The sequence below is a fragment of the Python bivittatus genome, unplaced genomic scaffold (genome assembly GCF_059951505.1).
Source record: "Python bivittatus isolate LINGU-HERP-01145 unplaced genomic scaffold, Pbiv_v1 ctg000980_np1212, whole genome shotgun sequence".
Taxonomy (NCBI): domain Eukaryota; kingdom Metazoa; phylum Chordata; class Lepidosauria; order Squamata; family Pythonidae; genus Python; species Python bivittatus.
In genome coordinates this window covers 19,660,801-19,683,188 of record NW_028277125.1, presented here as the reverse complement: position 1 = coordinate 19,683,188, position 22,388 = coordinate 19,660,801, and the positions used below count along the sequence as shown (strand labels likewise).

General features: G+C 39.3%; 3 protein-coding genes across 4 annotated transcripts in view; 1 reads left to right on the top strand and 2 right to left on the bottom strand.

Moving 5' to 3' along the window:
• Window positions 1-1,101: 1,101 nt before the first annotated feature.
• Window positions 1,102-8,170, bottom strand: TRIM59 (tripartite motif containing 59). Of its 2 annotated transcripts, none has more exons than XM_088132201.1 (2): window positions 7,939-8,170; window positions 1,102-3,881 (listed from the first exon to the last, which is right to left on the bottom strand). In XM_088132201.1, the coding sequence occupies exon 2, from the start codon at window positions 3,876-3,878 to the stop codon at window positions 2,700-2,702; it is 1,179 nt and encodes a 392-aa protein (XP_087988327.1). In that variant the 5' UTR covers window positions 3,879-3,881; window positions 7,939-8,170; the 3' UTR covers window positions 1,102-2,699. The 2 variants fall into 2 exon arrangements, with proteins under 2 accessions (XP_087988327.1, XP_007430005.1); XM_007429943.4 differs by having other exon boundaries at window positions 7,963-8,170.
• An 8,664-nt stretch (window positions 8,171-16,834) lies between these two features.
• Window positions 16,835-18,401, top strand: LOC148213552 (uncharacterized). Its single transcript, XM_088132566.1, has one exon. It carries the CDS (start codon window positions 16,924-16,926, stop codon window positions 17,893-17,895), a length of 972 nt encoding a protein of 323 aa, XP_087988692.1. The 5' UTR covers window positions 16,835-16,923; the 3' UTR covers window positions 17,896-18,401.
• A 1,197-nt stretch (window positions 18,402-19,598) lies between these two features.
• Window positions 19,599-22,388, bottom strand: part of KPNA4 (karyopherin subunit alpha 4) — a 30,050-nt gene continuing 27,260 nt past the window's right edge. The window contains exon 17 of the mRNA XM_007429942.4: window positions 19,599-21,502. Coding sequence (XP_007430004.1) covers window positions 21,404-21,502 — 99 coding nt within the window. The 3' untranslated portion in view covers window positions 19,599-21,403. The remainder of the gene's footprint in view (window positions 21,503-22,388) is intronic.

Sequence of the window (22,388 nt, the reverse complement as noted above, 5' to 3'; positions counted from 1 at the left end):
TTGCCCAATTTGGGTATTTAGATCAGTAGGGAGACTGATGGTGGGAATGGTAAATAACCCATGGTAACCGTGGTGCCTCCCCTCCCTCGCAAGAGTAGTCCCTTTTAAAAAGGACATCCTGGACTCATAAGAACCATCATCCTGTTACAACTATCACACTTTGTGGCGAGTTGCTTAATATAACAGTGACTGATCATCATCACACTTTTTTGCAGGATAACAATTCTCGTTTCAATCAATCAGGTTGCAAACAATGTTTTTACATTAAAATTGCCTTGGCCTCCCTGATACTACCTGTTCTGGGTGAATGAAGTGGGAACTGCAGTTCTGGTGCAGTTGGTCCTAAAATGTGCTATATTTCTAAAGCTGCTGGATAGTATGCCCTTGATGCTTATCTAAGCAATTTCCTTAATCTCGTATGTGTTGAAATGAATAAGGAAGGCCTGTCTTTATGGCATTTGCATTTACATTTCAGCATTGAAAGCAGGTATCAAAATAATTTAGCTCCATTTCAGTTTTGATTGGACTACTTTCTAAAGTCAAACACTTTAAATATACATTTAAAAAAAACAAGTGAACATTCCTGATTTCTATATGGTGTACACTATAAATAGACAAAACATGGCATAACTACTTAGAAGACTCATACTGAGCTTTGGGGTAACGGATTTTCTTCACAGACAGACAGGGCTGCCTATCTTAAGCAACCGTGGGTGGCTCACAATAAAAGCAATAAAAACAATCATAAAGGACTAAAAACAGCGAAGAAATCACTAAAAAAACTTTTTTCTCATTTGCAGTGCCTGCAACCTGCCAAACTGAGTTCAATAGTAAGCACATTTATAGATTCCTTGTGCCCATTTACAAGGTTACTTTAGGCTAGATTTATTGTTCAGGATTTATCAAATTGTATTTATTTTTCTTTGAAGAGGATCCATCTCCAGTTACTTGGAGTTGGGCAGCATCCAAATTGAATAAAATAAAATGTACTTGTCCCAAAATTTCATGAAACCATATTAAGTGACCATAATATTAAGCTCAAAGCAAATCTCAAGTGATATTTATATTTAAATCTAACACGTAGAGAAACAAATATGCATATTGAAAAGATTACAATCAGTCTTACCCAAAAACAGCAGTTTATTTTCTTGTATTTATTTAAAATAGCTTCAGAAATATAACTATGAATACAATTCTAGCTAACATCAACATTAAATTATTTTATTAATGAAAAGTACAAATTCTGAAATCTGAAACTTGAAAAACCCATTACAAATTTTAAAATTTAAAAGCATGAAGTTGAATATAGTTGAATAATGAGATAGAATATTGAGGATGGAGATAACAAATTCCAAAAAACTACTCCCCCTGATTATCATGCAACTGCTATAAACCATATATGGTATGACTAACAGAAAAGAGGCTACTACATTATTTAAAATATATTTTCTACCAGGCTCTTGTGTTTTAAGTTTATATTGAACCAACTACAGTTAAGGATGATGGCAATATTTATTCTGAAACCAGTTATACTTTATATATATTTCTACCAATTGTTTCATTTTATGTGGTAACAGTTAAATGTATTTTTGCAAGTGAAAGCATGTTAAAGAAGTCCATTGATCTTTACAGCAAACCCATTAAACTCCACAAACTATTCTTTGATAGTTGATAGGCTCTGCTGCTTTTGGTCATTTAAGCATTTTCACTGCTATCTGCATAAATTGGAAACCACTAGGATCAGTGCACTATTAATCACAATTCCATTTTAAAAAGTAGAAACCCTCTTCCTGCAACTTATCATAACCCTGCCAGATAATGCCAGGTTTATGTACTGGAATGGTTATCTCCCTCACTGCCAATTAACATTACTCTACTGTCTTCCAAAAAAATGAAGGCCTCAGTGAAGTATATATGTAAAATAGGAAGCACTTATAAGATCACTGTTAGAAAAGTACTGCAGTGCTTTTGTTTGAAGTGACACGCTCTAATCTCTGGAACTAAAACTAGAAGCCATGGGAGATTTATCGCAAAATGTGATCCTTAAAGAACTGTAAGCTTTATGGAAACTGAAATAAAGTAATATAAATTTTAAGTGCTAAGACTAGAAATATAACCTGTTTCCCTACTCATCCAAGATAATCTGAGTCAAGAAAAATTAATTTTTTCATCTTTCCCAGCATACTATTTGAAACGTTAGAATTGACTAGCAGTTGTGAGATGCTGTTTCATCTAAGAACTTCCTTTTCCAGAAGGAAACACTTCAAAATATTTAGTCTGATATTTGTTTCCAACAGGGAAACCGACTGTATTAGGATAATTAGCATTGTATTTTGTTTATCAATAGTTTATAAAAATTATGGATGTGAAGACAACAAAGATGTGACCAGAGTAAACTAGCAAGTCAAGCCAAACTCCATCTTGATTCTCACACAACCTTTACATGATCTTCTGTAGGCAAGAGATCACCTTTGCATGCATTTTGAAAACTGAATTGAACATTCATCCCCACAGCGCAGGCTGTTACTGGCCTCTTTGCAATGCTAGGTATTTCATCCTGTCACACCTGACAACAGATGTTGGTATCAACTCATACTTAATTTAACATCAAACTAAAATGAAATCCCTAAGAATTCAGATATTATTCTTAGCAGGGCAAAAAGTTGCTATCAAAAGGACAAAGAAATTATTCAACTAGATCAGGGGTGTATCAGAGTGTTTTCCACTGCTATGTGCAACCTTTTACTTAAGTCTTGATAAATTATCTGCAAGGCACCAAAAATATATGGAAAAGCTATTTCATTTATGAATGTTAATATATGTTGGTGAAAAACAACAGTAAGAAAAATAAAAGAAAGTAATATAGTTGCCAAAGGATTTAAGGACCAGAAAGATTTTTTAGATTGTCTAATCTCATTGTCACAATCCTGGCTATATATTTTTCGTTTTGAAATTAGCTTTATTTTGGGAATGAGAATTTTGTTAATCTGATTAATTTCAACTTTGCTCCACACATCTTTTAACACCTGTCCTATTCGAGGATGGATTTCAACAGGCTTAATCATTGGTAATGGTTTTTCCCTCAAAGTTTTAACACGCTGACGTATTTCCTCCACTTTCTCCAGAAAAAGAAGAGGAGACTCCTCCTCCTGAAATGATGTATTCAGTGACATTAGCTCAAGTTGCTCTTCTAGTATTCCTTTCAACGTTTCTATGAGAGGTTCATATTCTGCCTCAATCTGCATATTTACATCATCAAGAGCTGCAAGTAAAGCTTGTTTTTTCTGATCAAGTGCATCACTGAGTCTCTTAAAATATTGCAAAAGTGTTTTTTTATCTTCCTGAACAATACTCCCACATTGAGCTTTCTGTTCCTCAAGGTTTTGAATAAGCAAACAAACTTCACTCCAATGTTTATCTGTCAACTGCTCAAGCAGTTTTCCAGGAGTTTCCTTTTCTTTCATATAGGCACTTTGTAGGTCATCTATAGGATGGCCATGATGTTCTCCTATTGTAAGACAATGGCCACACACAAGTTTTCTGTCTAGAAGACAGTAAATATTTAGTGGCTGTCTATAATGCTCGCTGCAGGTAGCAACTTCAGGATGATCATCTTGTTGATACTTTTCAATAATAGCCTTTAATGCAAAGTTTACTGGCAAAGAGTCTGTACCAGATGGAGGAATTTCAACAATACTTCTACAGTTGGGACACTTCAGTGGAAGCCTTAGGGGTCGCCATATGGAAAAATTGCTTGATATCTGAAGAATACTTTCCAAACAGTTTCTACAAAATGTATGAGAACATGGCAGTACACGAGGATCATCAAATATACCGTAGCAAATAGAACAAGTCAATTCCTCTTCAAAATGATGCATTTCCTAAAATTAAAAAAATATATAAATTAAAATTGAGATAGAGATGTGCAAAAATTGTAAGAAACTTAAAAATACTGATAATTCAAAGAAATTAGTTATTACATGATTTAAATACAAATAACTTTTTAAAAAATACAAGTAGAATTAGCTGAACAGTAAGTAATACATAATTAATTCCCACTTTGTCTATTTGGTGTTAGATATTAACATAATTATTATTTGTCTCTAATATCAATGTTTGTCTGTAGCATCTAGTTAAAGAAAAAAGTATCAGAAAATTCTCAGGCATTCTAAAATAACAAGCAAGGTATGTCATGATTAGCATACATACATTTCATCATTCCATTATTTTTAAAAAGTGTTAAAACCCAAGCTTTCATCTATTTTTATGCATGTTGTGTATAACTGTACATATAGAGTAGAATCATGGAACAATAATTCAAGAATATAAGGTGGTAATCTAACATAACTATGCTTTAGTTTCCATGTTTTAAAGTCAAGCTTAATATTTGCGGGTAGTCCAAAGCTTCACAGGACAAAAATTAATACTAGTCAGTACTAGATATTACCTCCATTAATAGAGGTAACATGCCACTTAAAACCAGTTGTCCAAGTTAATAAGCAGGAGCACTCATGGTCCAACTTGTGTGCTTGCCAGAGGCATATGATTGGCAACTGTGAGAACAGAATGCTGGAAAAGATGGGCCTAACATCTGTTCTGGCACTACTGTTCTTATGGATTGAATTCCAATTACTGCTATGCAAATAGCACTTATTCATTTATTTATTTATCAAATTTGTCACCGTCATTTTGTTAAAAAATTATTCCGGGCAGTTTACAAAGTGGTTAAAATCGATTAAAATCACAGTATAAAATATTCCTAAATAAATAGAAAATAAATATAATCCAAGGACAGATGTTAAAATTGGTAGTAAATTGGGGAGCGTCATCAAGGTGCCAGTCACCCACAGGATTGGGTAAGATTCTTGTCACCCCACCCAAGCTGGCAGAGCCAGGTTTTTAATCCTTTCCAGAAAGCCAGGAGGACAGGGGCCTGCTGCACCTCTTGGGGGAGAACATTCCAAAGGGCAGAGGCAACAGCAGAGAAGGCTCTCCTCCTGGGCCCCGCCAGCCAACATTCTCTTGCTGACGGGGTCCACAACATGCCCTCTCTGCCTGACCGGGTGGGACAGGTTGATGTGATGGGTGTGAGACAGTCCCTCAGGTAACCTGGACCCATGCCATTCTTTATTAATTTTTATAATTAAACAATCAGTTATCTATGGAGTGAAAAACATTATTTCTAGCACTGTAGTATATTTTACAGGAAGGCTCTTATATTGGACCAACTGTAGTAGAACTTTCAAGTGTCACATAACTTTCTAATGGAGAAGCTACTCTGTCCACACCTGCACACAAGTGGAACAATACCCAGTACTCCTGGGCAAGACAGCAAGGATTTTCAAACTGAAGTAGGAAGATTTCACAACAGTTCTCAACCCTCCAGCCACATCTGAAGGGGCTTCTGGGATATTCCCATATAAGAAAGCACTGGACCCCATAGTGCCTTTCCCAGTTTTTCTTTAATTTGGTTTTCAAAAAATGGAAAAAATGCAAATAAACCTAGCTGTCCCAAACTGTCTCCCACTTGTGGCTCTAACCAACGAGTTCCATTTGGCTCCACAGAACATAGTGGGATTACTAAGCACCTTATGGCCTATGATGTCTAACATATCCTTAAGAACTAAGCTAATGGTGCCCAATAAGAGGGGGAACTCTACCCATAGATGTAGGTGGCTGACAAACCAATGGAACACTGAGGCACATGCATGAGATTACAGCACCAGCCATCAGCCATGGCTAAGACCTCAGTATTATGGGCATACTCCTTATTTCTTCAGGTCACAGCAGATGCAAGGCACTTGAGGGAAGGCCTGGACAAACAGGGGCGAAGGATGCTCCGAATTCATGGTCAACTCATACAGACACCATTCCATCTGCCAGGGCTATAGCCTCAGGCATGGAGCCTTCTCAGGGAATATACTTTAGACTTTGCTGATCTTCCTACCAATTTTCAAGGAACTCTTTTTCAAGGCACTTGTCACTCACAAGTGAAGAAAAGACCATAACAAACATTTATCACATGACACCCCAGATAGATGGCTGATAAACATTTTGGCATACTTGTCAACACATCTTCACCAAAAGGTATATATGAGAGAGAGTTCAGATGAAAGATGCTCTAGAGGCGACTATGTGTAGCTCAGGGTTGAACTGTGGAGTCCTTGGGGTTCTCTGAGCTTGGTTCTTTTCTTGCCAGGAATTGAAATGTTTGCAAGAAAAGAACCAAGCTCAGAGAACCCCAAGGACTCCACAGAAAGATACTCTGGAATTTCAAAGAAACCCGAAGAACATTTTTTTCCATCTCTAGTCTCCAAGACCAAAGAAAACCACTTCAGGGTAGTTCAGTGATTAATCATCTCTAGGACACTGGTGCCATGAAGCATGTGCCTATGGAAGCATTCTTTTGACTGAAAATGAAATTGATCATGTACTAATCTAGTCCAGTTTACAAGTGGGCAACTTTAACAGGTTTGCCTAACTAAAATATTGCTAAATTTGTTAAGCTTCTTAACTTCTTAATACCAGTGTAAACCTAGTTTGATTTTGTAAATAAAAAAACCCCCCAAAATACCTGTCTGTGATAAGATTCAATGTACCATATCAAGAAATATATTCTTCCCATGAGGGAAGGAAGGAAATTTGATGAAAATTGTAATATGTGAAGTAACATGCATATTTTTTAGCTCCTAATATGTGAATACTATTACCAATACATGTATTATCAATACATGCCAATGTTTTATGGTCCACTGAAAAGCAGGAACAGAACCATCAAACTCTAGATCACATGGCAACAAGAGGAAGATAGCCCATGGACAAATGCTTGAGACCAACCTTCTTTTCAGAAGGTAAGTGCTAATGTTCCACGAAGGAAAAAAGGGATTCTTCTTTCAGTTGAAAGTTATACTGTATGCTACATATGAGAAGTGTACAGCTCTGATACTGTGAATAGTCTTACAACATGCTACCAAATTTTTAAAAATCATTTTGGAGGTAAAGACTGAGTAGCACTACAGAAAAATATTTCCTTTTTCCTAGATTCCCCCCCCCCCATATTTTTAATTGAAAGTCTCCTCAAAAGAAGGGAAAGGTAAGTTTTTGGTCCTTATATTATTTTACACACTTTAGATCAGCTATCCCCAGTCTCAATCCCTACCCATACAAATGTTTGACTACAACTCTCAAAATTCCAAATAAAAATGGTACATATAAGCAGTCATATGTGGTATGGGGCAGAAAACTAAGGAAAGCTGTTTTCAAATTCCTAACAAAGCTTTAAGTAAGCTTCATCTGATTTATTAATACAAGCTTAACAGCATTATCAGTGACCCCTTCACTGTTTATTGGTGACGGCCAACAATGCAGATATATTTAAAAGGTCAAATTCATGGAAGATCCAGCTGGAACAGCTATTAGTTTTGATGGCTCACAGACTGAATACTAGTAACGGAGGAAAAGAACTACTGCTTGCAAATTTCGATACTACCGAACACACCAAGTTGGTCATGACAGGCCAGAAAAACCTGAGCCAGCGGAATGATCCTAATCCCAAATTAAACATCAGGAGGAATGAAGACAGACTAAGGAAAAGCATCATTCTGAGTTACACCTGCTAGGATCGCCTCTCCTCCACTCAGTTATGTGGAAGGCAAAGCCCCCGACTGCAAGAGCATCTTGTCCAAAGAGACGGATGATCGTGACAATTACCAGAAGAAAAACTCACAGGGCGAGAGGAGATTAGCGATTTGCAATGAGTACAAGAACAAGGGTGCTGACAATCCCTGCCTTTAAGCAACCCGCCACAACTGTTTCAGCTCCAGAAAACAAAGGGTACACCAACTACAATGAAAATATATAGACAGGAAGTCATATTCCGACCAAACATCCCCTTCGCAAACGAAGTTACTGCCATAACTCGAACTCTTTGAAAATCACCTCCGTTCCTCTCCACCTACTTACAGGCCACTGAGGGGCTGGGCAGCAATAACGGTAATGGCCTGAGCCGCTCCTCACTTTGCTCACAAGCAAACAGGCACGGCGCCGATTTCTCCCCCACCGTCGAGGCTCGCCTCAGCCGCCCACTCCCCCGAACTCCTCTTGCCCCAGCGAATGAGTGCCCCTCCGCCCCGGAGACAGCGTCGGCGGCCTGCTCCTGCTGCCGCTCCTCCTCCTCTCACTGTCTCCAATCAGAATCAACAGGAAGAGAAAAGGGAAACGGCCGGCCGCTTCGCTGCTGCGCACGCGCTGAGAAAAGCCAGTGCCCTCAAGCCAATCACGGTTTCGGAAGGTTCTGTTCAAAAAGGAAAGGATTGAGGTGGGGGGGGGCTAGGATGCATTTTAGCGCGAGATGACAGTTAACGGTTGCTGGGGCGGGCGGGGCTGGATCGTAATTTGCATCTCTTTGTTTTTCGGCCTCGCCCAACTCTCCGGGAGTTTTTCGTCCGATGATTTTCTGGGACGCTTAGAAACAAAACGCCCGGACCTGTCTTTCAAACGTACCAGATTTTAAAATGAGGCGGAAACACACGCACATCCGAAAGCACGCCAAGCCATTGCAAAAAGTTTGTCTAGTTTAGTACAGTATGGTGATGAGTGGTAGCAGCGCAACAAGACACTTTTCTAGGCGCGCCTTGCGCTGCCAAAGACTGGATTTGATACTTTCCGTGATACACTAGAAGCAGGGAGACCCAGGTTCAAGTATACCCTCAGCTCTTTGGGTGCCTTTGGGTCAGTCATCCTCTCTCAGCCCAAGCTACCCCACGGGGATGTTGTACGCAAAAATAGGAGGAGGGAGTGCTAGGTAGCTTCTGTACAAAATGTGGGATGAAAACCTAAAAAACAAGTTAAAGCCTCTGACTTTATTGGCATCCTTGGTGTTTTCCGCAATTACATTCAGTTCTGTTACATTAATTTCACTTCAATTTCAGTATATTTAGCCTCTTTTCAGGTTGTGGGTAAACACAATCCAGCTCCTCCCAGAAAGCTACACTTGATCCTAAAAGGCACACTTTTAATTCTTAAATTATATTTATAATTATATCGTATTATTTTAATATTATATATATATTATAATATATATTATTTATTATTATATTAAATTATATTTATAAAAATAAATTCTTATTAAATTATTAATTTAACAAAAAAACACAAAAGCTAAACAGTTGGTGAAAGGAAAAAAAAAAGCAAACACAGAAAACAGCCTTGGAGACAAAGTTCCTCCTTGTAATCATCTATCAGTGTCACCTGGAATTTTAGACTTCATTATTAGCATTTTAAAAGATGATATTAGCAGTTTAGCACGGCAGTCTAGGCCTTTTGTTTTAACTTTAGGAAACCAGTTTTTCAGCCAAAGGCCATTCCCTTGATGTTCAAAGAACTAGCCTTTCCAGAAATGAACCAATAGGAGTGTATTTTGAAGTCCTTGAATACATTAGCAAGTGTTAAGAAAGATCCAGATCCAGGTGAGAAAGGGAGGGATGTAACCCATGAATTTGTCACTTGTCTTCTATTGTTTAATTCATTGCTTCATGATGCATCTAACACAAATATTGAATGTATGTGATTCTGTACCCTATATAAAGACTAGATCCCCCACCCCCCCACCCCCGCAAATGCTTTTTGCTTTGCCTGAAGTATTTGTGGTTCATATTGTCAGGGGTGTGAAAAAGCCACATTGCAAAGGTATAGTGTTTCTTTCTCAAATTCGAGGGCTAGGTTCTTTCCAGCTCCATACTACTCAGGTGCCTAAGTTTTAAAGGCAACACAGGAAGCAGAAGGTGCTGCTTTCTAATGTCCCTTGAACCTCTGGCTCATCAATGAAGCCTGGCTCTGTATCTGAACAAAACACAAGACAGAAATAGTATGAGACTGAAAAAGGAAAGTAAATTCAGGTGCCAGTTCTAATATAGTAGTAATAGAATGTTAAAATAATCAGAAAAAGAAGTTGCTGAGAAAGCAATTCGGAAAGCTAAATTGCAGATGTCCCATTCTAGAAATTGGAATAAGCATTAATGTAATTTGTACTCCCACTGAGGCCTGAAATGGTTTTAAGCTCCTTAATTATCAGATGTGTTACAGGTGAAGAATGTGTTCTGCCAGTCTTAATTCCTCATGGTTCTTTAGGGGATCAAACAGGTTGTGGATGGGTGCTGATAAGAGTTTTGATAGCGTGGGTTATTAGTGGCAGTGGCACAAGTCATATTGGTGGCACACACTTTCAGGGGGTAGAGGCATGATGGAATTTAGTAGTAGGAGCCTAGGGTTTGTTGTTAATGGACAGGAAGGTAGATATATTTCACATGTAGTCGGTCAAAGGACAAATGACAGGATAGCATTTGCCATTTCAGAGGAAGAGGGACTTCCAATGTAATTGATCTATTTCTAACCCATTTTCCTCACTCCTGGCACCCACTGGCAAGATAGGGTCCTGGCCACAGACTCTTAAAGGTTAATGCCAGATCTGTTTGTATAAAACCTTTTTTGTCCATGGCTTGTTTATGGATGAGAATGCAGACCTGGCATGCGTTACTGAAACTTGGTTGGGCAAGGACCCTGATGTGGCTCTCTCAGAAACCTACTCTCCTGGATTTCACGTCCTTCAGCAGCCTCAACACCAGGGCTGGAGGGGTGGGCAGGCAGGATATCTTTAAAGACAACATGCCTGGGACTGGAGACTCTGCCCCAGAATTAGTTGGGTATGAATTCCTACATCTTGTCTGTGGAAACAGAGTATCCTGCTGCTGTAGCAGCTGCTCTGCTGCCCAGCAAGTGCCTTCTCTGAGCTTCTTGATTTGGGCTTAAAGCTGATATTGAAGTTCCCTTATCTTTTAGCTTTGGGTGGCTTCAATCTCCTTGCTCCTGTGTCTGATTTCAGTCATGCTTATAAGTTCACAGGCTTCTCCCAAAACATCTGTGACTGAATACATTTAAGTGAGCACAATCTAGGCCTTGCTTTTGTCTTGAAGCAAATGGTCAGTGATCCAGATATGGATGGCATCTCCATTAGCCCTTTGCCATGGTTTGATCACTCACTGGTCCAGATAGGATTACCACCCATGACCTCTATATGGCAATTGCACTGATTAAGAAGGTCTGACCCAGGTACCTTATGGATGTGGACGATTTCCACTGGGCACTTGGGGATTTTTCCAATGATCTTGTGGGCAGTTCTGCCAAGTGCCTGGTTAGCCATTGGCAAAAGGTGATGACTCAGGCATTTGACAAGATTGCTCTACATGGGGCTGCCTTTGAATACAACTTGGAAGATATAACTGACCTAGAATGCAGTGGCCAAATGCGACCTGGGGAAATTCATTCACTATTACAGGACTATACCTTTTTGGGTTGCTGAATTAGTTGCCAGTAAACTTTAAGGTCCAGTTCAATTTAATAGGTCATTACCTATTCAACTTTACCAATTGGTTCTGCCCTTCCAATCCAGTCATTGAGACAGGGCATATTAAGAATCTCCCCCTCTCTCTCCCTCTCCCCTCTGCCCCCCAAGATCCAATGGGACAGGACAAGACAATAGGCCTTTTTGGTAATAGCTTACACACACTGGAATACTCTGCTTCTGTAAGGCTGGTGCAGAATCTGCTTTCATTTAGGAAGGCCCTGATGACTTACTTATTAAACAAATTTATATAGCTGCCCAACTCACAGACAGTGACTCTGGGTGGCTTACAAAAAATCAAACCCCAAATACAAAATGTACTACACTCCCCCCTCCCCCCATGGCAACAATACATTCAAAGTAGCCATTTGATGGGCTCCATATCAACCTGGGATTCCTAGGCCCACTGGCAAAACCATGTTTTCAGGGCCTTTCGGAAGAGTATCAAGGTGGGGGCCAGTCTTATCTTTATTCCTATTATTCCATTATATTACTCCCATTTTGATCCCACAATATTATTCCTATTATTTATATTATTCCTTTTTTACATTTTATTATATTATTACATATTATTCCTATTATTCCATTATAGTCTTCAGCACGATTGATGGATAACTCTTATTATGTTAAATATTATTTTATATCATGTTCTGTTGTGTTATGCACCTATCACAAAGCTAATGATTGAGACAGTATACAAAAAAACAGTAAATAAATAATTACATAAATTAAAGAGAATTGATTTGAAGAGATTCTCCAATTCATTAGAATGGCTTTAACCAAGAGAACCTGGACACTTCCGGGAAGCTGGTGTGGAATAGCTCTTGCAACTTTGGAACTAAAATCAGCACAAAACAGTTCAGAAACTGTTCTGAATAAGAAGTGGTGGGGTACACCTCTAGAACTAGAGGTCTGGATATTCACAGAAAGGGTCTGCATACACGTGATCTGGTCTATTTTGTTCAAGACACAGGAGTCTGGTTTCCCACAGCAGGCTCTGGAGATAAGCTTATCAGGCATTTACTAAAGTTTACCAGGATAGCATCATCAATTTAAATACTTCTCAAAAAAAAAAAGGTATCTTCTTAAGAAAAATGTCATTATAATATATATTTCTGTATTTTAATTTCTGAAGTCAAGATTCTACTTAACTTCGTTCTGTAATAATTTTCTTTTCCTTTATTCCCTGGATCATAGCCTCCAAACATAGTTGAAACCATAGCTGGCAAATTCCAACCATCTTTGCAAATGTTCATGAAACTTAAGTGTCAGTAGTATATTGATATCACCCAAACTCAAAGCTGTAGATCAAGGATGATGAACCTATGGAATTGTTGAACTGTAATTCTTACAATCCTTACCACTGGCTACAATACTCTGGGCCTTTATGTTGAAACAAGAGATTCTTATTCAGTATAAAATATTTTTGTCAGTGGCTTCAAATTAAAATATATCAAACTAAGTCTTGTGGAATTTTATACAATAATCCCTTGAGAGTTACATGGTTTTAATTATTATTTATTCTAGAAATTTACCTTTTAAGGTAAGTATCCGGCCCTCTGCTGGATACTGACAACATTAACACAGTATTAAACTTTAGGGCTTTGGATATTTGTGTTGCATCTTCAGTTTCCCTATAAGCAACATGGGTTTTCCAGTATAGTTCCTGCATTGGACATAATTATGTAATGGACCCAACATTTGGGTTATCCTGAAAGGTACAGAAGAATTTAGGCATAAAAGAATCCATCTCTGTTAGAGTAACTCAAACTGATACCTGCATTTCTCTCTTGGTGCTGATGAACATAGATAATGCAGTGATAATACTCCATTTCTTTTACTTAAGTAAAAGCTTTACTCCTGAGTATTCTGAATGAGCCAAATTGCCCCTTCAGTTGCTGAACTCAGGTCAAATATTCTTTAGTTGTGCTTCTTCAGTATTGAATCATTTTGAATCAGGGACAATTTCACACGTGCCATCTTTCAAACAAGAGATCAGGCAAGTAAATACTTAGTCCTAGAATGTTCAACAGTAGATGAGATCACATTTTAATCAGGTAAATTAACACTACTAAGGGAATCTGCTTGAACAGCTCATGAGGACTACAAGCATTCCAAATTTGGGGCTTACTAGCCTGGGGAAGGATGCGATCAAGTTGATAAATCCTTCAGCTAGAATATGACTGCTGTTGCTTAGTTGAACAACTGATGGATACCACTCACCTGTTTTCAGAACGTTAAGAGAAACAAAATATTTACCTACCTCTCCAGTAGAAATGTGAGAAAATTATACTTGGCTATTGCTGACCACTTCTAACTATGAACAACCAGTGGCTATGACTGAAATAAGCAACCTAGGTATCAAGAATAAACTTAGGCCAATATGATATACTTACAATTTTTAAATCACTCTTTTTCTGAGTAGAAGATGTAACAATGCAGAATATTTCCACCTTTTATTCTGTAGGAAAACAGATCTCAGTAACAGCAGTGGATATTTATGTGGCATTGACTAACACCGTGATTCCCCATCTATTATACACATAATCCACAAGACTTTATAAGTAAAAGATTTCATATATATTTTCTCTATGACCTGAGCATTTAACATTTTTTTAGATGTCCTAAAGCACAAACTCTGATATATTGAGAAATGTTTGCTATTGTAAGCTTGAAAAAGCAAATAATTATATACTTTTGCCATTGTGTCATAAATAATGTTTATCTTTCCAGAATATACAAGCATCTGCTTTTACTGATAAAATTAAATGTATATTTTATAGCCTGCCATGTAAAAATCTGAGAAATGTCTGGAATTGTGTCTGGAAAGTTAAAATCCTTTTTTATTTCCCTCCCCTACTTTCAGAATGAATGTTCTGACAATACGAATCTATTTTTTCTCTACCCCATGTGGTTATCTGATGGGGTTCTTTTCATGCTCTAATGAGAAACAAGCTGCCATTTTAAACATATTAATTGTGAACACAGGCTAACCTTCTGCACAGCTCCATTAAATTTTCAAACTTTCCTTTTCCTAATCTAAAAGAATTTTAATCTTTTATGAAGATTTTTAAAGTACATTATTTTTCAAATGTATGTCATTCTTGGAATTACCCCTTTTATTCTCATTGTTTGGAAGGCCAAAAGCAAAAACTAAACAAACAAATCATTAATGTAACTTGAGAACCCAGATATTGACTAGGGTAAAATTAAGTCAAATCTGGATATCAGATCGGTACACATCTTCTTAATATACATGATACCAAAATACTGTAAAAATGGTTACGTATACTGATTTAGACTTAAATTTAGTCAGAATCTTTACTGAAGATTATATTTTTAATTTTTTAATTTGATTTTTGTATTAATTTTATTTGTTTTATGTAATCTTCAATAAAAAATATTTTTAAAAATAGGCAGAACCTGATAGTGCAACAGATGCCACAAACTCAGAAAATTGGGCAAATTATATTCAGTATGGTTCGAGTCCAGCCTTTGCGTTAACAGGGTGAGCTCCTGTTTCCTCCCCAGTTCCTGTCAACCCAACAGTCCGAAAACTCATGTGAGTAGATAAATGGGTACTCTCACTCTGGTGGGAGGAAAAATGCTGGTGGCGCTTTGCAAAAAGGAGTCGGGAGCAGTTGCCGGTAAGCGTGAAAAACAGCGTGCGCCAAAAAAGAGTGCAAAGCAACGGAAACCCCGCCTCCTGCGCTCTCCAGCTGGGCTCTGCCCTAGGAAGGAGGCACTGGCAAACCACTTCCGAAACACCTGGCCTTGAAAACTGCAAAGGACTTGTCCAAAGCAGTCACTGCAGAGTCGGTAACGACTGAGCGCAGATTAAAAAAAAAAACAAAACCAGACATGTGAGCAAGCCTTTACATAGGTGAGTGTCTTGAACTTGGGTCCTCTCCAGGTGACTGGACTTCCATCTCCCAGAAGTCTCAGCAGTTTTGTGAGTTATTCCACATATCTTGAGATACCCAATTTGAAGAAGGCCACCACAGGCTGTGTTTGCACATTAATCATACTGCTTTCCTTTAAGGGCTAGAATTTAGCAGAGTTTTGATTTTGTGGAAAGGTAGACCTGGTCAAATTGCAATACTGAAATTAATGGTACCACAAACCTCCAGGGCTATCTTCAATTCAGAAAACTTACATATTAACTTTAGTGCAGGATAATTAAGCTTAGAGGACCCTAGATTACATCTTTCTAAGGAAAACATTTAATAGAACATCTCTCCCCACAACCATTTTATTTTAATGTCACAGTAGACACGTTACATTATTTAAACATGCATTTTTACACATTTACAACAGCTGAACTAGAAGGCAAAAATGAAAATAAAAATTATGCTATGGACCTATCTTTTTTGTTGATAGTCTTGCATATGAAAATGGCTAAACAAATGGCTTAAAATACTAAGCAAAATTTAGAAAGGTTTCACCTGGTACGGAAAGTTTCATCACTATGAAATACTGCATGATCTGGACACAAGCACTGAAAAGACCTTTTGGGCAAGGAGACAGAAAGAAATAATGTAATAATGTATGTTGAAGTAAAAATGAAAGAAAGTAGATCCTTCAAGTACTTGCTCCCCAACTGTTTATGGCTTTACGGAATACAATCATCAGCCAGGATGGAAAAAAAGTAATTAAATAGTGTCTTGTTCTGTTGGAAAGCAATTGACTGAAATTATTTTTGAACAGACTTGAGGCAGTTAGTTACTGGGTCCCAAAATATACTTTTGTCTGGGACAAACTAGTATAGAAAGCATGGCCCTAGGACCCAGAGTTAGAGCACTAATATTTTATATTAAGAAAAAAAAACCCACAGCAGCAAAATGTAATTAATCCTCTCCAATTTACAAAGGTCTCCCAAGCTATTAATTGCTAATATGTGTAACAAATTTGTTATTTAATACATCTGCTTTTGATCATCGCAATGCTTGTTTTCCTCCCCCCCACCTCCCGAAAGTAAAGGATACACCCATCATTTACACTGGTCAATGTCTGCGCCTCGGGGTTTAACACTTTTTAAAATAGCAATTTATTTGCCAGGATTCAGAAGCCTGCCTCCTTGAGAAAAATCCCCAAACACCGAGCGAAGATTAGTCAATAACGGGCGATGGCATTCTTCACGATTTCACCGGTATTCTTGAAATGTTCCTAACTAACGAAAGGTTGGCAAACAGCTCCCGTCTAAATTTAAATTTAGTGAGAATGTGACCTATCCGCAGCTTACACTCGTCACATATTTAAAACCAACGGTTAGTTTCATCAGGGAGTTCATCTACCAGCCGGCGAGATCTCTTCCCACGAAGGCTAACAAACCCGCACTACTTAGTTATTCCGCAAAGCCAAACTGCACTCGACTGGCGGGAAAAGCGGGACCTTCTTCCGCACCTTCCCTCCCCCGCCCAACTCGGGCTTTAACTCTCTCGGTCCGGTTCTGAACAAGTCGCCGCGGGGCGGGCGCGACCGGCCGGAGCGGGGCGAGCAGGCGCCCTCGGGGCTCGCGGCCGGTCATGGTGGAGACGGGCAGGAACTCCGAGGAGGCCGGTAGCCTCCCGGAGTCCAAAGGGCTCTGCGTGATTCGGCGGAGGCGAAGGAGAGGCCGGCGGGAGGGAAGTCTGTCAGCGGCGCTGGCGCAAAGCATGGCTCTGGCCGTGGTGGGCACGGCGGGCGCCTATCCCAGCTGGGTGCTGGTGAGCGGCAGAAAGACGCAGATCGTGCTGGGGGCGGCTTGGGCCATCAACCGGGTCGACCCCGCTCCCGGGACGCTGCTGCTGGGCTCGAATGGGGCTCCCCTCATGCTGGGCATCGCTTTCTGCTGCCTCTTCAGCGTGCTGAGCGGCTCGTTGGCCTTGACGCTGGACTTCTTGGGATGGCGGCGGTGGCGGTCGTGGGCACCGCTGTTCCACGGCATAACTGCGCTGCTCATCGCGTGCGCGGCGGCGCTCGGCTCCTGCCTCTTGGCGGTGATCCGCGGACGCATCCACACCAAGAAGGAGTTTCAGGTGGACGATTTATCCGCCGGCCCCGGGCAGGGCCTTTTCTTGGCCTTCCTGGCCTGCATCCTGGCAGCCACCGCCACTGGCCTAAGCTGTATGTCCCCGGCGCGGGTGGAGTCGGCACGCTGCTCCTGGGGTCTGGGAAGACCGGAGGAGTTAAGCTTCTTCCCGAGCCGCGTTAGAGCGGGAGAATTTACCAACACCTCCAGAGTGTCGTTCTCCTTGCAGAACAAGTTTGGACTCGAGAACAGCTCGATGAATGATGACACGGCGTCGGAGAACGCGGAGCGCTATGACTGCAGGAATCATTTGGAGCGGAGCCTTTCTTCCGCTGAATGTCCACCAGAGAAACGAAGGCGGCAGCAGGAAGCAAAAGAGGAGCGTGGCCAAGAGTGGCCGCAGGAGCTACTCCAGGGGGAAAATAGGTGTCTTGCTGAAGGGCTGAAGAGCGCAAGCGAAGAGGAAGTTTGCAGTTCGGAAACATAGTTTCTGATCGGCAGTCTGGAGGCCAAAGGCGCACTCTTTTGGACCTGAACAATTGGAACCTGTGAGGAAAGCAATACTCACGCACTGTAAACCTTCCCCATCCTTATTCTTAGAGATATTTTACTCTGCATTGGAAAAATCATTTCACTGGGTATTCATTAATGGAAAATGAAAGATAAATGCCCTATGAAACTGACCTTGGAAAACTAAATGCAGGCATTTTATATTAACCCAGCAATTAATGTATTTCCTTCAGCTGAGTAAACCCAAATATGTATAATTGGAGCTTAAGTGTTGTAGAGAAAAGTCTTCTGATGCGCACATACAACTTTTTCAATGTAAGCTATGTTTAGGAATTGAATTCTATCATAATCAATTTTGTTCAAGTGAAATCAGATCAGCTACTTTTCAAATGATATTTCAGTATTTCTGTATAAATAAAATTGATTTCAGTGAATAATTTCTATGAATGTTAGATGAAATTAAAGTTCAGATTCAGAACAGGAGCCTGCTCTACAGTTCTAAACTTTTTAGAGAACTATGATTTCCAGAGCTTCACCAGTATCATATATTTTGAGCTATTTGTTGATGATGCTTACTGAGGCAAGACACCTGTCAATCAGGCATGCTTTAACATTAGGTTCACATTCAAGAGACTACCTCCAACTTTAGATTTATATCAAATTTCCTTCAACAATTCATCTTTATTAGACATATTTGGATGTTGTATGTACTGAAGCTTATCTGATTCTCAAAGTGCTGTTCTTCAATCCTGCATTCCCCCCTCCCCCATTTGTTGATATTTGTTCCTAGACTTCTTAGCCCATCTGGTACCTTAGGAGAGATTTACCATAGCTTGTTTTTAACAGACCATCTCTAAGGTGAAGAGGATGAACCAACTACATTCCCAGCTGCCCTTGACAGATGCTTGGCCTTCAGATGCTTAAGATCAAAATTCTTAGAAGTTCCATTACTGCATTCAAAATATAGCAATAGGCACATCACTTTAAAAATATTTAAAATCTGCAGTAGTAAAATATCTTCTGTTACATAAAATCAACTTTTCAATTAATTTCTCATCTTCCTCTACTCCACAGGCAATGAAAGACAAGCTTTTGTAACCTCAAATGGTGTTTCCTCATCTTTAAAATACTACTACAAACATTCTATTTTGGGAAGAAAATCAGCATACCAAGTTCAGCCATGTATTAAGATTATTCAAATTTAAGTGGTTTAGTTTTACTGTGAAAGAACATAGCTACACTCTTGAGCTACAGTCTGGTCAGAGACAAACTATATATCTCTTACCCCCCCCCCCAAATTGGCAGTATATGATTTATCTCTACCCAGAAAAAGGAGCAACTGAATTGCCATGCCAAAGCTTGAAGCTGAATATTAAACTGATTTGGCAAATATCTGAACAACCCCCATTGTTTCTAAAACTTAATTTGTGTATATTGATAATTAATTATCAATTATGGTAATTAATGATTAAGAGAAAGTTTTGATTTGGCTGTGAACCTGTTCATTCCAATTGGTTAATGCAGCATATTGAAATACTTTACCCTTGCTTAAAATGGGATAAATAGAACATGGAAAGTGAAGTTTGGGATTAGAAGAGGAAGTAAAAAATTACTACACTATGATACTGGGCAGACTATGCAAATATTTGTTTAGACAAAAATACACATACCAGCATAATATTGTTTTAAGTTTTAATGTTTATTTTCCCCAAGACAGCCTAGCCTGCATTCTACTTGGATAAATTTCACAAGCTAGTTTTCTGCTGCATCTAGTTTTAAACTTTTAACCATGTTTCTGATGACAAGGAATGCTGCAAAAATACTCTAGTCCAACAAAGAGTTATGATCACAAAATAATTTGTATCCATTCTACTGCATTTCAGAATTACCAGCTGATTTAAAAAAAAAAACACAAGGTAGAGATATAGATGCTAATGGTGGCTAACCTGGTATGTTTTCTTACAGCAAACTGTTGATCATGCAACACTTGTGCTCAAAGGGGAAGGCACAGCATTTCCTACAATGAGCCACCTTATAAAGAGTTTTCTTTTTGTACATATTTGTAATGTTATCTTTAATTTAGTGTGCAGAACCTCAAATTGAGGTATTATTCCAATTATAAAAACCACTTGCATTTGCATGCAAGTTAAGAATACAAAGTTCTCTCTAAAGTGGCTCAAAATAGATTGTTCATGGCTGTCTACATCTAAAGATAAGTCTAGAACAATTGGACAGATTAGGTGGTATTAACGGTGTTCAAACCATGACTTGATTTGTACATCTATTCACATCTCATCTCCAATCTTTTCAGCAGTACATATGCACCAAATTTTATTTTGAGGTTTCCATATCATTTTCATAGAAAACAAAGTTGAAAACAATTAACATTGAAACACAGCACGGTATTCTACCACAACAGAAACAGCTGGTTACAGGACTCAATAAAATCTAAAAATGAGCTATGCTGTAGATTACCACATGCAAAAATAGCTTTATGTCATCTCTGAAAATGAAAAAGATAAACGTCATTGTTTTCTAGTATTATGGTAATTTTGTGTACTGCAACACAATAGTTGGAAGAGGGAAATGTATGGATTTCATGCAAAAATCTACACAAATTAGTTTTGATGATATGGAAAGCTTTTTTTATAACAATGAACAATCATCTGGTGCAAATGCACAGGGAAGCCTTCCTCAATGTTTTCTGACTTTACAAGCAACTAGTAATAAGCCATACAGGAAATAAAATAACTAAAATTAAAAGGGAGAAAATAAAATAAAAACACAGGCTGCAGGAGTAAAACCATAGTCTGCTGCTAAACCGGTCTCTGTTTTCGTGTCCAGTGTTATAACACTTATGCACTCCTTTTGATGATTGACTAGGGTTATTATCAGCCCCCTGAAGGCAAATCAAGCTTGCATGCATTCACATACAGCATCACAACCATACTCTCGTACACACCCCACTCCAAGACTAGGAGTCTGCTTTATGAGCAAAAGAGCCCCAGATTTGTAAAACACACGTGGCCCCACAGCACTGAGTCCAGACATTCACTCAATGTTGTCCATTCACACGGTGCTTCATTAGCAAGGCCTGGGCTCATTCTCCTTGGACTTATATGGGCATCCTATTCTCCTTTATGCTTACATGGCTTGATGATAGAATAGTACTGCATTTTCCCCACAATTGCGCTAATTAAATCAATGTCCCTCCTCAGGCACTGAATTTCTTTGACCTGTAGCCCTTTTCCTTTGAACAACCTATATAAGCATTCAGTGTGAAGTTTTTCATTACATTTTGCCACTCACTCTCACTCGCACCCACTCGCCATCTTGACTTCATTCGGGCTTTTCTGTGATTCCAAATGAAATCTTCACATTTTCTTTCCCGATTTAATGCAGCAGCGGATCCCATGAGCCAAGCTTGATGGATCAAACCTTTTTTTATTCAGTGCTGCATTGTACCTAAATTCCAAAATACCACTCTAGAACTGGAACCCTTCTGCAGGTACATTGGCAGATGAATTGAAACCGAATGTTCCACCTTGTATTGCTTCAGGAACAAGGCTTGGATCTTCATCTATCTGTAAAAGAACCAGAAATATCTGGGATTAGTTTTTTTGTTTTAATCCAACCAAAGTCCACAATTTTTAACATGCAGCCAGTCAAATAGGAAGTGTGGTAGGAAAGTGTGCAGGGCACTGGAACTATGAGGCACCACACTGCATTTGCTGCAGGAATAAATAAAGACTTTGTCCTGAGGGCCCCTCTTTTGGCTTGTGGGTATAGATTCATTGCTGGCAATATTCTTGCTGACAGTATACTGGTAGTCCTTGTTTAGTGACTGCCTTGGACAATGACCATTCGCAATTACAACGGTGATGAAAAAGTAACTTGCAACAAATGCCCACAGTTACAACCTTCGCAGCGTCTGAGTCATGTGTTTGCCATTACAGTCAGTTAGTACGCATTGTCCTGTCCCTGACCCATTTTTCTCCCCTCCTTGCAGAGAGATTGCCTAAACAAGCAATCTCTTCCCGACCTGCTTTTCTCCACAGCCCAGTGTGTCCCTAAAATGTGCTAACTGCAAATTAACAAGCTCAACACAGTGACTTCTCCCTGGCTGCTGCTGCTGCCTAACACTGACAAGACCCTAATCAGTTTCACACTAGAGGCTTTTGTTTATCTCCTAAGCTTTGCAGCCTGCATTGCACTAGGCAAACAGCTGGTGCTAGTGCATTCCTTTCGATGTGTATTCCCTATTGTGTGGCTGCTTACTCTCTTGTAATCACTTCCTCTCCAATGAATGTAAATACAAACATCAATTCTCTTCTTGCTAATTATCCCAGCACTGGGGTGAGCATTCCAAAGGGTGGGGAAGTGGGGAAAAAGGGCTATTATAAGATTTGCCCTTTTACCCAGCTTCCTCGTGAGTCAAGTTCCAGAAACCTTCCCCGCTGTTTGGGCTCA

What these genes read in the sequence shown, in the direction of transcription:
- TRIM59 (XM_088132201.1), bottom strand. Translation starts at nt 3,878, where the DNA reads ATGCATCATTTTGAAGAGGAATTGACTTGTTCTATTTGCTACGGTATA.
- LOC148213552 (XM_088132566.1), top strand. Translation starts at nt 16,924, where the DNA reads ATGGTGGAGACGGGCAGGAACTCCGAGGAGGCCGGTAGCCTCCCGGAG.